At 42.5% G+C, this 14,436-nt stretch overlaps 1 protein-coding gene across 2 annotated transcripts; it reads left to right on the forward strand.

Annotated features, from left to right (window-relative positions):
- The first annotated feature begins 256 nt into the window (after nucleotides 1-256).
- LOC126263345 (uncharacterized) lies at nucleotides 257-11,361 on the forward strand. Of its 2 annotated transcripts, none has more exons than XM_049960444.1 (3): nucleotides 257-431; nucleotides 5,508-5,802; nucleotides 11,235-11,361. In XM_049960444.1, coding segments are annotated over exons 1-3 (378 nt in total). In that variant the 5' UTR covers nucleotides 257-349; the 3' UTR covers nucleotides 11,236-11,361. The 2 variants fall into 2 exon arrangements, with proteins under 2 accessions (XP_049816401.1, XP_049816394.1); XM_049960437.1 differs by having other exon boundaries at nucleotides 260-431; nucleotides 5,508-5,806.
- The last annotated feature ends 3,075 nt before the right edge of the window (nucleotides 11,362-14,436 follow it).

Genomic DNA, 14,436 nt, shown 5'->3' on the forward strand with positions numbered 1-14,436 from the left:
TTGTTCCCCTCTTGGCGTTACTCTCTCGGTAGTGTAATTACATAATATTATAGTGCAAAAATATTGAGTGCGTGAGGGCCCACTTAACGTTTGCTGTTAGAGCGAGCCACACACTTGCGGGAGCGAGACGCGGGCTGTCTGAGTCTTCCAGAGACGCTGCAGCAGGTGGGATGACGCGTGCGTGGTCGGGCCTTCGGACCAGTCCCAAGGGCTGCGGCCTGAGGTCGCCCGGCCTGCCGGTGGCCGCTATAAAGGCGACCGGCGCTGGCCGGCCTGCAGAGTCTAGCTCGGGCACCGGAGGCCGCTGAGGAGACGCAGACGAGAAGCAGACGAGACGCCGCCGCCAGACATGACGCCCTCGACGAGAGCCGCGCTGCTGCTGCTCGGGATCGTGCTGGTCGCAGAGTGGGCCGCCAGCGCCCCTGCCCCAGGTGAAGTCTCCACTAGTTCACAGCCCACACCAGTACTCGAGAAAGCATCTAAGAATAATTCGCTGAATTACAGAATGTCGATCTGCAATATGGTTTAGCAACATATACTCTGATCGCACATTCCATCATGTGAGGGAAACGATCTATTGACAAATAGTCAGTACGGATTCATAAAATATCATTCTTTTGAAACACACGTAGCCCTTTATTCACACGAAGTAATGAGTGCTTTTCACAGGTGAGCATTAATTTTCTCCATATTTCTGGATTACTTTCGACGTTGTCCCTCATAAGGAACTTCTAATCAAATAGCATGCGTATGGAGTACCGTCTCTGCTGTGCGACTGGACTCGTGATTTACTGTCAAAAGATCAATTCGTTAGTCATTGACGGAAAGTCATCGAGTACAATGGAAGTAATACATGGTGTTCCCCTAGGAAGCGTTGTAGGCCGTCTGCTAGTCCTAATCTGTATAAACGATTTAGGAGACAATCTGAGTAACCTTCTCACGTTCTTTGCAGATGATTCTGTCATTTACCGTCTCGTAAAGTCATCAGGTGATCGAAACCAATTGCAAAATGTTTCTGACAGGATATCTCTATGTTGTGGGAAGTGGAAATTGATTCTAAGTAATGAAATGTGAGAAGTCATCCACATAGGTTCTAAAAGGAAAATACGACTACACGATAAATGGTACAAATCTTAAGGCTGCGAATTTAACTACATACTTAGGTTTACAATTACGAATGACTTAAAGTGGAATGATCACGGACGTAATGGTGTGTGAAATTTAAACCAAAGACTGTGTTTTATTGGCAGGACACTTTGAGGATGCAATATTCTGTAAAGAGACTGGAGACACTATGCTTGCATGTCCACTTCTGGGATATTGCCGCGCGGTGTGGGATACACATCACAAAACACTGATGGAGGACAACCTTAAAGTTCAGAGTAGGGCAGCTTATTTTGTATTATCGTAAAATAGAGGGAGAGTGTCACGGATACGGTATGCAATCAGTAAAACAAAGGCGTTTTTCGTTACGGCTGGATATTGTCATGAAATTCCAATCACCAACTGTCTCCTCATAGAGTGAAAATATTTTCTTAATGCCCATCTCTGCAGGGAGAAATGAGTATCACAAAAAAGTTTGTGTTTTTCCCGCCCAGTGTTAGAGAGTGGAACGGTAGATAAAGAGCTTGGTGGTGGTTTGATAAACCCTCTGTCAGGCATTTAATTATGAACTGTAGCCGTATATGTAGATGCAAATGCGGACGTAGTTCACGACCGCAACATTTGTAAACCCGAGAGAGCTTTGGCAGGCTCTTGAAATTGGAAGTATGGCCCTCGAACTAGTGTTACTGTTCTAAATGTGGTGCGTTTCTTACACTGTGTTCATGGCTCTGTGGCTAAACATCAGACTGTGCGCCGAACCGGGTCCAACGTGGCACCCTTGCCTTTGGCGAGTAAGTGCTCTACCCACTGAGCTATCTAAGCACGACCCGTCGACACAGCTTCACTTCCGCCAGTACACATACCTTCCAAACTTACACAAATTCTTCTACATACCTTACGAGATTTACAATTCCAAAAGAAGAAAGGTCACAGGCTCGATCCCGATCCAGCACAGAGTTTTAATCTTCCAGGAGGCCTACACTCTGCTGTTGAGAGAAAATCCATTCTATAAACAACCCATTCCTTCCCCTCCCCAGGATGTGGTTAAGCCGTGTCTACGCAATAACCTTTCTTCCAGGAATGCTAGTCCCGCAAGTATGTAGGACACCTCCTGTGATGTTTATAAGATACATCCGAGGTACTGATGGAAGTGAAAGTGTGGGTTGGTCATTAGACGTGCTTCCGTAGCTCAATCGGTAGAGCACTGTGAAAAGTATAGATTCGAGGTTCGAGGATCGAGGTCCGGTCCGCCAGCAAATTTCAAATCAGCGGAGAGTGAACTTCATTCTGGGAATCAGAGTATAATTCCAAAACATCGGTTTTAAAATCCCTTTCTCCACTGTTGTTCTGTGCTGTCAGCGAAGTCTTAAAAATTCCTTGTATATATAAGACATATTATGTTTCACCGTTTTTCGGACAATATTTGTTACACATACACAAGTTTCGCAGACTGTTTCGGTGACTGTCTGTTTAAATTTCAAATAAAAAACGTAACTTAAGTAGTCATTTTTATTTACAACGTCTTTCAGAGGCTATGCTCATCAGTGGGTAGCGGATCAAGTGTTTGGATCCCGGTAACAATCTAAACACTTGATCTGCCACCTGCTTCTGGAGCGAAGTCTCCGAAACACGTCGCACATTACAGACTTAAAGATTAGTGACTGGTTACAATGTGTTTTTTATTTTTATCCCAAGAAATGGTTCAGTGCGACAGTTAATAGGCCAACAGAATGTAACGGAACATTGCCCTCAATAGGACTAAGCTCAGTAAATTACAGACGCATTGAAGCAAAGCTTATGAGTCATGAGACCCTTATTTTCATACTCCGAATAATCATGTAGCCGAAAATATCGCTGGCCAATCACACTGCAAGTCTTGGGTCCTTGAGCGCCAACTTATTCATAAAAGAATGGGCCAATGAGGAACGTAGCCTGAAGTCACACCATACGGTGATACGTTCACCATACAGAGGAACTTCATGCACAGTGACTGGAGGTGAAGACCCCCACACTCAGAAATTCCGTGAGTTCACCTCACCCGTCAGAGAAAAATGAGCTTTGTCTGTCCATAGAATGGTCCAGGGCCAGCCCTCGTCAACTTCATTCCTGCGAGAAAGCGGAGAGCGAAGTCAACACCTCGTTGTGCGACCTGTGATGCAAGCTGCTGTACGATATGGATCTTGTACGCATACAATTTGAGAATGGTTCGAAGCACCTCCGGTACAGTGGACCACGGGATGTTCACAGCACACTCACTGCCTGATGATCATGAATTACGCGTAGCGTTGTCTGCTGTAGCAACATCGACTGCTTTAACCACCTCCCGCAGCGACGCCCAGTTCTTCAGTTAATTCGAACTTCTTCATCATGCTTCGCGCAGTAGATGGAGAAAGAGGACCCTTCCGTTATCCTTTCAGCCGGCGATATGCTCGAAGTGCAGCATTACTGTTGTTTTGATAATAGAGCTTCATCAACAATGCCCTACTCCTTTTGTCCAAGCTCACGTTGACACGTCAACAAGTGAACTGCGACTGGTCAGGTCTGTGAGACTATGAATCACAATGGCTGATCACGGCACCTGGTGGCCGTAGTTGAAACTGGTCGGTGGCGCTGTGACGCATGGAAATCATGCAACCCATACTCTGGACATTAATGTTACCAAGTTTCGTGGTCAACGTAGGGTATTTAGTTTCTGTGTTATAACGTTTTAAATAGGGAAGGTGTAATTGTAACCCCCCGGTATAACTTAAACGAAATATAGTGCAGCTAGTGTAATATATTCAAATTTTAGGCTGCATGATCTGATTTTTTTCTAATTTTTGTCAAAATTTGGTTTTTTTCGTATTAGAAGTTTCCTGTGTTGAACTCGCAACGATGATGATCCGTAGGAACTTGGGGAACAAAATTTGAAAGGGATAACGGTTTAATGATAGCACAAATCGTGTAAGATACATAAAAATAACTATTAAAGAAATATCAACGAACAAGAATGCTTTCCAGAATGAGATTTTCACTCTGCAGCGGAGTGTGCGCTGATATGAAAATTCCTGGCAGATTAAAACTATGTGCGGGACCGAGACTCGAACTCAGGACTTTTGCCTTTCGCGGGCAAGTGCTCTACCATCTGAGCTGCCCAAGCACGACTCACGTCATGTCCTCACAGCTTTACTTCTGCCAATACCTCGTCTCCTACTTTCCAAACCTTACAGAAGCTCTCCTGCAAACCTTGCAGAAGTAGCACTCCTAAAAGAAAGGATAATGCGGAGACGTGGCTTAGCCGCAGCCTAGGGGATGTTTCCAGAATGAGATTTTCACTCTGCAGCGGAGTGTGCCCTGATATGAAACTTCCTGGCAGATTGAAACTGTGCGCGGGACCGAGACTCGAACTCGGGACCTTTGCCTTTCGCGGGCAAGTTCTCTACCATCAGCTCAGATGGTGGAGCACTACTGCCACTGCTACTGCTGGAAGACTGACTCTAACGCGCGAGCAGCGCGGCGTGCCAGTCCTTATCAGCTCTTATCTTACGCAACCGGAAGTAGCAAAACCACATTTTCTGCAACACGAGCTAAGTAAATATATAGGACGCTGTAGCAGAGGCAGCGAAAAATTCTATGTACCAATCAAGGTCACGCGCTGCTCGACGCGTAACACATATCTAACACGTACTTAACGTATAGAGACTCGAACTCGGGACCTTTGCCTTTCGCGGGCAAGTTCTCTACCATCAGCTCAGATGGTAGAGCACTTGCCCGCGAAAGGCAAAGGTCCCGAGTTCGAGTCTCGGTCCGGAACACTCGATGCTGACAAGGATGGACAAGGCAGGTACACAGTGAGTATACTAGTAAACTGAACTCCATATTACCGGATTGTTGACGTAAATTTAGTGTTTGGCACTGGTAGATTTTAAATAGATACAACCGAAGAACTACTGCAGCATGTAAGGATTTCAGAAATCTCGAGTATAACCGCAGATCAAATTAAATGTATTTGCCTTTTCTTTCTCTTGAGTTTACTGCCTGTTACTAACTAGCCGAAGATAAAAACTATGTGCAGTTCTTGGACTCGAACACGGAACCATTACGTTTGGCGGGCTAGTGCTCTATCGACAGAGCATTCCTCCAGACGTAGCTCGCGTCCCGTCCTGACAGCACTGAGCCAGTACCTCATCTCCTATTTTCCACCGCACACACCGCCGCAAAGTGAAAATTCACAGCTGAGGAAATGTCGGCTGTAGTCCTTACCGAGAAGCTAGTATATCTTCCATGCAGTTAGTGAAGTGTTGGAGAGGAAAAGCTCTCAACGCGTCCTCAATAAGCGTAGATATTGTCAAGGCAGCTCTCGTCCAGCTGAACAGATTCGTTTACTTAGCGTAGACGTGACGCAGCTGTCCTCGTTCCCACAGAGCCGACGTTCCACCGCAAGAAGTTCGGCGGCTACGGAGGGTACGGGGGCTACGGCGGCCACGGCGGCTACGGCGGCCACGGAGGCGGCGGCGGCGGCAGCTTCGCGGGTAGCTCCGCGTCCGCAGGCAGCGTGGCGGGCGGGCACGGCCCCCACGGGGGCGGCGGCCAGTCCAGCAGCCACGCCTCCAGCGCCTCCGCCAGCTTCGGCGTCGGACCCTTCACCGCCTCCTTCTCCCAGAGCCAGGCCTTCAGCAGCAGCCGAGGCGGCGGCGGCGGCTTCGGCTTCTTCGACTAGTAGGTACACTCGAGCACCATCAAGCTGCATTTCAATTACGTGAGCGACCTTACATCTAAAGGGCTATTCACAACTACCTACGAGGTTTCAGAAGACGACTGCGCGGGAATCGGGACACATAGAAAAATGAGGTATCGGTGGATAGACTATTTGTCCAACTTTCGATTCGTAATACTTGTCGTGGTATAGTCGCAGAGCGCACCAATAGGGCCAGATGTGTCAGATCACGCAGACAAATCATCCACTGCGAATTTTCTCATCGAGGTATGAGGGGAGTCAAATGGAAAAAAAGAAGAAAACAAAATGATCGATGCCAACTTGCCAACAATATATTTGCGTTTGCATTCGGAAGCATGATTGTACCCAAAAATGCACCTCTTCATCTGAAGCCACCAGTGTCTTTCTTCAGATCTCCAAAACTATGAAAATCGCATGGGGACCGATGGAAACTGTATGGCGGATAAGTAAGGGTTCCCCCGCGAAACCTGTGCAGTGTAGTCGAAACAAATTTGGCGACATGTGGGCCGACATTATACGGCAACCGAATGATGCCACCTGTTACGTCTGCCACAGACGGCCCCTGCCAGGCAGACTACACTCAAGACACCTCTGTGTACCATATTACATACACAAACACTTGCAGGCGCAACCAAGAGGAAAACAATTCTTCAAAACAAACAGAACTTGCTAGAGACTAATGCGAACCTTCTTGTGCAGAGGTCGCCTCACAGATACAGTGAATGTTGGAGTACTCCCTCAGCCTCCGCCCGCTTTATAAGGCCAGCGCAACAGCAGTACAGCCAGTTCCTCGTCGAGCTAGGACCAGCTCCGACGGACCTCACCGACACAATTGATGGTTCAAAAAATGGCTCTGAGCACTATGGGACTCAACATCTGAGGTCATCAGTCCCCTAGAACTTAGAGCTACTTAAACCTAACTAACCTAAGGACATCACACACATCCATGCCCGAGGCAGGATTCGAACCTGCGACCGTAGCGGTCGCGCGGTTCCAGATTGAAGTGCCTAGAACCGCTCGGCCACACCGGCTGGCCACTCTTGATGAATGGTCATCTACAAGTTATTTGTTTTTGTGTGTATATAGTGATTGTTCGAGAAGTGTAGTTCAGTTTCAATAAACGACATTATACTGAGTGTTCTACAATACTGAGGTATACTCAGTACACGACCATTCATCAAGAGGGTCAGTGAGGTCCGTCGGAGCTGGTCCTAGCTCGATGAAGAACTGGCTGTACTGCTGTTGCGCTGGCCTTATATAGCCGGCGGAGGCCGGGGGAGTACTCCAACATTCCCTGTATCTGTGAGGCGACCTCTGCAGAAAAAGGTTCGCATTAGTCTCTAGCAAGTTCTGTTTGTTTTGAAGAATTGTTGTCCTCTTGGTTGTGCCTGCAAGTGCTTGTGTATATTGTATGGTACACAGGGGTGTCTTTAGTGTAGTCTGTCTGGCAGGGGCCGTCTGTGGCAGACGTAACACCACCCTTCAGCATTCCTGTGAGTTTAGACACTATGCCTCGCTCGCATTTTTTTCAGTTATCGCTATTACTTTTGAAATAAGAAACAGAGCATTTAAACTTTTATTCCATGTATCGTTTTCATTTGATTGCTCCTCATATTTCACAAATGCAGATACCTAACAAGTAAACAGATTTCCAAAGTGAGCTACTGCCATTGCGCCTTCCTGGACTGCACCAGCAGCAGTCTCAGTGAATTGCATACATTCATTTTCGTCTGCGGTGCGACAAACAATGCCCACATTCAGCACTTGTAACGCGAGTTCAAAACTTCGATAAGTGCTCTACACACTGATATGTGCCTGTTTCCTCTATGTCTAGTACTTTCACCTTCCGAAAACCTGCATGTAGTTACGAATAATACTGTAATTTTTATTAGAATTAAATACATAGTCGAGGAGACAGAACAGCTGCTTATGGTGTAAAGAAGACACACATTACTGCAAAAACAGTCTTTAGCTGCCTTCACACTGGACGTGCACTTGAAGGTGCAAAGATAGTTTATAGAGGAATTTCCCAAAAACCGGTCCCCCATTTTGTTTTTGATTTTTAACTGTTAGAAAATAGTAAAAAAATTGTTTTTTAAAACACGTAATATTTGATTTTTCATTAATAATACAACATCCTCCAGAAGGTTATAAAATTTCTGTGTGGCTTCTTTGGCAAACCCGTGAGCCCTGTTACTGAATGTCCGTACATTCTTTCTTTCGTAGAGTTTGGTTTTGCGATGTTTCAGAAAAAGGCTAATGCACTTTTCACCAGAAATTTCGTTTTTGAAAAGGTGTTCCATACTATTTCTCACTGTCAATTACACAGTACTTTTTCTCTTGTCGTTACGCTCAAGCCCAAAGAAAGAAGCTACCATAGCAAGAAAGTATTTTAGTAGTTCTTCTTCAAGACGTTTACCTGAAATTCTAGGTCTGCCTACTTTGGTTTCGCTGCTTTCTCTGGTGTACTGTACTGCTTGTTGGACAATTTCATACCTGTTCACTGGCATTCTTCTAACCTCTTCCTCGTTTCTGAACTGCATCAACAGCTTTTGTAGTTGTGAAAGGAATCCTCGTGTTTTGGTCAACGTTCCCCACAATCCCCTTCGAATCTGAAACAGAAATCCAAGAGAACTAGGGCAGACTTGAAGCATGGAAAACTAAAGAGTCCGGTTTAACAACTGAAGGGGTCCAGTTTACGCAACAACAGCCTACATTTTGTTAACAAAATAAATTTTAACCAAACGTCTTAATGAAGCTGTTTAGTTCTAAACACTAACCTTGAACCTTATTATACAGAAATGTATGTAGAAACGCTTACCCGTCACTATCTAGGAGAAATAACGAAAAATGTGGCACAAAGTAAAAACTTTTTGCATTGCCTGACAATCTCGCTACAGAATGGTTGAAGTCTAACCTACTATTTACATTTGGTTCCACTAGAGTTCAAGAAATTGCAGAGCCAAGAAGCAGGGAATCCGCGTTAGGGATAGGAATCCGAATTTAAGCACCTTCCTCTAACAACGTACCACTTGATACTCGTTTCACCGTGACCTGTCAACTCATACTCCCGGTCGGTACTTTTCGGATATCCATGTGCTGAACAGAAAACTAAACTCCACGATATGGCCTTAAAAACACGCGATGTCGACCGGCCACCGTGTCAGGACACCGCTCTTCCAGGGGTTATCAGTTTGCGACGCTGCTACTTTCCATTTAAGTAGCTAGTCAGTTGGTATCACGAAGCTGAGTTCACTCCACTCCACTCTTCCAACCAAGAAAAAGTCTTTGGCAGTAGTGGGAACTGGACTAGGATCCTCCGCATGAGAGTGAGACCTGATCTCTTGACCACGGAGGTGCAACGTAGTGAACAAACGAAACACAATATTTATTCTGAAAACAGAATCACCTGAAATAACTATATTAACTTAGTGATTTATCAAAAACAGAAGTAGGAAATCTTGATGTAGCCTGCTGAACCGACAATGGATTAGAGGCACCAGCCATGCTGAAAAGACAGCTGTAAAAATAGTCGTACTTAGAAATGTTCGCTACACCAGATGCAAACAGAAACACATATGTTTGAACATTTAACATTAGTTAAAATTGTGTGCCAAGGCAGGATTCCTAATTTTCTCGGGGTGTGACTTACAATCTGCGCTTTCCACAAATAGCAAGCAGAAGATGTAGTTTGGCCGTCTACTTCTTATCGACAACCCAATTTGTTAGTCAATCATTGTGTCAAAATATTGTAGGAGTCAACTTCATTGAGGCTCCTGCGAGAGGAAGAAAGTAATATTTGCGTCTTTATCTTTGTAAACAGAGGTACAGCGGCAGGTAGCACATTTTTGGAGCGACAGTTTCCAGACATTTTGTATGTGGTTTTGTGTTGTCAGTATATCTCTATAACGTTATGATTTGGGACTGCAATAGCCCACATTCCACTGCACTTCCAGAAAACACTGACGAACGTAAGAGTTTTCCCAGCTCGGCCGCGACCCGTAAAATGAAGCTGCACGTTATGTAGCAGTAAAATTAGTCACGTTATGCATCATCGTTCACAGTCACGACCCATGTTATCACTGCTTTGAATTCTCTAGCACATCCTTTCTCTTTCAACAAGATACACAGGAAAGCCTAAATGAACAGAGACATAGCTTGAAGCCTCTACGTCAAACAAACTTCGTAAGACATGTGACCTTCCCCCCCTCCCCGCCCTCCCCCCACAGAAAAAGAAAGAAAAATCAAAGCGAAGACCTAGTAACCACGCCCACTAAAACGAAAATTTTTGAAGCCGTGGGGCAGCCGTTGACACAGCGTAGTCACAAAGAGCATTTTAATCGAAACATTGCCAGCTGTAGTTCAGATCAAGTAATGATCTCTCGTCTCTCAGGAAATTTTATTACAGCGTAAATTTAGCTGCGAATGAATGATGCATCCTAGGAAGAATGTCTCGGAGTGCAGCTGTGGCAGTCTTTCTCTCTCATGTAAGTTCCAGATATTCGAAATCCAGAAAACAATACCAGTAAAATTACTTTGCAGAAGAGATGAGAGAAATATTGTTCAGCAGTAAGGTAAATATTGTTTTATTTTTTTTATCATTAACGTTTACATAATGTTTCTATTACATTTCGAAAATCGTGTATCACATTTTTGTCATATATTCATATTACATACATATGTTCCACTAAGAACACCCACAACACCTCCGAATTAGTTTTGTACTGATAATCTACCATAGAATAAAAATCCCAGACTTTTGAATGACTTACTTTACTAGCCTGCCTACGTGGTTTATTTAGGTGTAACCCAATTTTTACATCTTAATTTTTCAAATTCGACGCCCACACCTGGAAATTATTTCATTTTGAATAATATCTGCTCTCGTTTCTCACCCATTTCAATTATCCTTCAAGTCCAAACGAACCCTCGATTTTCCAAAATAATAAACAAGTAATCTTGTTCCTAGAGAGGAAATTTAACTGGTCTTAGTATTCGATTACCTTAGTTACGTAGAGATCGAGCATTCTGGGATTTTTTTCTAGTCTATGTATATAAATAGATGCCACTTCAGCACTTCTCTCAACCATTATTTTCACTGACAGGACGAAATGTAACTGATAAAATTTATTTGTTGTCTAATCAGACAGAAATCCATCAAACTCCCTCTGCTCCTCCTTACACAAATCGTGCCACGTCATCAAAATATGTACCCCAGCTGGAAACCCAGTAAACATCGAAAACGGGAATGGAAAAAAGGGAAAAGCTAAATACCTCGAAATATTTATTGTAGATTCTCCTTCATTAAGCTACTTTTATTCTGCGTCTATATTTTTAAAATGTCAAATGCAATGCCGAGTATTTCTCAAACAGTGTTTTCTTTGCTAATATCTCTTTCCTCTTTCTTTTGCAGGGTTCCTGACGATTAACGATACTCGCATCCTCATAATGATAAAAAACAGGAATAAAAATGTGAACCAATTTCATACTTCCCATTATCACTGTATACTACCTTGTAAATAAACATTTTTACAAAACAACACACATTTCTCATTCTGTTGAAAGTCTCCATGGACATTTCCTGACGTGGTGGAGGGAAAGGAAAACCTTGAACTGTTTGCAAATTGCGAAACATAGTTGCATGTAATGTTGCATTGTATGTAGGTTTATGTTTCAATAGATGTTGCAAGATTTTCGCAAAATTAAGTGAGCATGGTGTGAAGGTACCATCTTCAAAACTACTCAGCTGCTCAACAGGAAACTGGAAGAATCGCGATATTATTCAGATGTTATAATACTCTATTTCATGAGTACTGGTGAGCAGGAAAAACTTTTTATCCTTGACTGGTGTATGTTTCACTGCAGCTGGTCTGCAGCGACGTATACGTACTAATTATCGAAGCAAAGATTTCCGGAAATTATAGACATACTTGGTCTACCGTCCTGTTGTATTTCTCAAAACTTCAGCGGTGTTAATATTTGCAGGCAGCGTAGTCATAGGCTTAACGTAAGAACCACAAAGCCCGTAAACTGTTACTGTGTTGGGGAAGTAAGTACTTACTGCAATGTATCATTGGAAAAGATCTAATTCGAACATTAAAGAACCATAATAACAGTTTTTAAGCATTCCTAACTAGGGAATATTTAAAAACACCTCAGACGTTGGAGCTAAGGACGAAGTCATTTCTTCCTATTTATGTTTGTTACATAGCTGTAATAATATGAAAAAGACTTTGCTTTGAAGGTGAGTTTACTTTACACACGGAAGAAAATGAACTAGAAGCTTCTTGTGTATCCAGTACAAGATGAAACTCACAGCATTCGTACAATACTGGTTTCCAGGTTAGATAGATAATTAGTTGCATGTTTCACAGATCATATGAACGGTTCTTTTATGGAAATGTTGTTGAACGAGTCAGTTTAAAGGACACGTTTACATGATTAGTTTTCATATTACAAATTATTTTTAGGCCTGTACTTGGAGCCGGCCGTGGTGGCCGAGTGGTTCTAGGCGCTGCAGTCCGGAACCGCGCGACTGCTACGGTCGCATGTTCGGATCCTGCCTCGGGCATGGATGTGCGTTATGTCCTTCGGTTTGTTAGGTTTAAGTAATTTTAAGTTCTAGGAGACTGATGACCTCAGATGTTAAGTCCCATACTGCTCAGAGCCATTTGAACGATTTTGAACCTGCTCTTGGAACTGCGCTTAAAGACAAAGTGCGGTACTTTTTTTACACGCTTTCTGTTTTTAAATAGAAATCCGCCAGCGGAGTAGAAAGAGTGTTCAGGAGAAATGATCTTAGGATAGTTTTAAAAGCGTGTTTTGCTACCTGTCAATGATTTTAGGTTGTTGGGAGAATGAACAAGAACTTTCATTGTTGCATTTTGAACTCTTTCTGAGTCAGTGACACTTTTAATAGAGTGTAAGATCATCTTCTCGTCAAGTGTTGTAGATATGGAAACCACTGCTCTTCTGAAATTGTTATTGTTTATTTATGACAAATTTCGTCAGCGAATATATGTATTGTTATGGTGCCCAACCCTTTCAAGAGATACCTACATGATAACTGTAGGCGAAAACCACATATTATTCTGACTGATCGCTTTTGTGCATCAATACATGCTTTCTAAGTGATGAGTTACTCCAGAAAATTTAACCGCAAAGTGTTACTGAGTAGAAATGTACAAAAATATGTCAGAAGGTTGATTCGATTGTTTTCAAGACTAGTACTTATAAGAAGACCAAAGTAGCTCCACTTAAATGTTTGAGAAGTTCAGTAATATGCTTCTTCCAGTCAGTTTTTTATCAAATGTACACCCAAAAATTTGGAGCCTTCTACAGTGATTGTTGACGCCCGTTCATGTGCTGCATCAACTGTCGTATAGCTCTGTTGTACAGATTTGAAAATAGTGTGTTCTCTCCAAACTCAGGGAGAGTCCTTTTTCAGAGAACCACTTCATAACTCTATGAAACGCTTAATTAACAATAAATTCTGTGGCATTCTCTCTCATGAAATTTATTACATCACTAGTAACGTCTGCTTTTTAAATGTTTAGTAGGTCATTCATGAATACAAGGAGTAGGAGTAGACCCAGAATTAAACCCTTTGGGACTCTCTTTGCGATTAATCCCCAATCACTAAAATTTTATACCATTCCAATACGGCTTGAGTTATTTGACACTTCTTGCTTTCTGTTTATTGAGTATGATTGAAACCAGCTGTGTATAAAGCTATCTTCTCCATACACCTTGAGTTTCTCTTATAGTGTGACATGATCTCCACAATGATACACTCTGAAAAGATCACAAAAATTGCAACTGCCCATATTTTATTATTTAAGGCTTGTAAAACTTTATTAGTGAACGTGCAAATAGCATTCTCATTCGAACAACCCTTACAGACACCAAACACTGATATGCTATGTAAATTACTTCTACTTGCTACTGGGTACATCACTCTTTCGAATATTCTGGAAAAAGATGTCAGTAAGGAAACAGGATGATAATTATGTCTTTCATGACGCCTCTCTTATGAAAAGGTTTAACAACTGCATAATTTAATTTGGCTGAAAAAATTACCTTTGTCAGTCATGCGTTACATATATCATTAAGTCCATTACTCATTAAGTTAGAACAACTTTTCAGAATTCTTTTTGATAATCCATTAATACATTATGACCATTTTTTTAGAATTTTTAGATTTCTATTAATTTCAGGAAATAGTTGTGGTGCTACTTCCAGTTCCTTAACGATGTTTTTAATATATTATCTTCAACTGAACTATTTTATTTTAAGATATTCCCTTCAGTTGTACTATTTAATCCTATTCTTGCTGCCCCATTTAAGAAGTGATTGTTAAAAGTACTCACAACTGGTGAATTATCAGTCACAATATTGTCATTCAGTTTACTTGTTATAGTTTGCTGTGCGCTGACTGGCTGTTCCGTCTCACATTTAACAATATCCTATAGAGTTTTCATCTTATTATCCACACTATTAATTTCTTTTGGGATGCATTTATTCCCTGACATATGATTGGCTATCCTTAAAATATTACAGTATTTTTATAGACTTGAGGTACTGTTGGATATTGATTTATTCTGGCCTTCATACAA

Source organism: Schistocerca nitens, chromosome 1 (assembly GCF_023898315.1).
Source record: "Schistocerca nitens isolate TAMUIC-IGC-003100 chromosome 1, iqSchNite1.1, whole genome shotgun sequence".
Taxonomy (NCBI): domain Eukaryota; kingdom Metazoa; phylum Arthropoda; class Insecta; order Orthoptera; family Acrididae; genus Schistocerca; species Schistocerca nitens.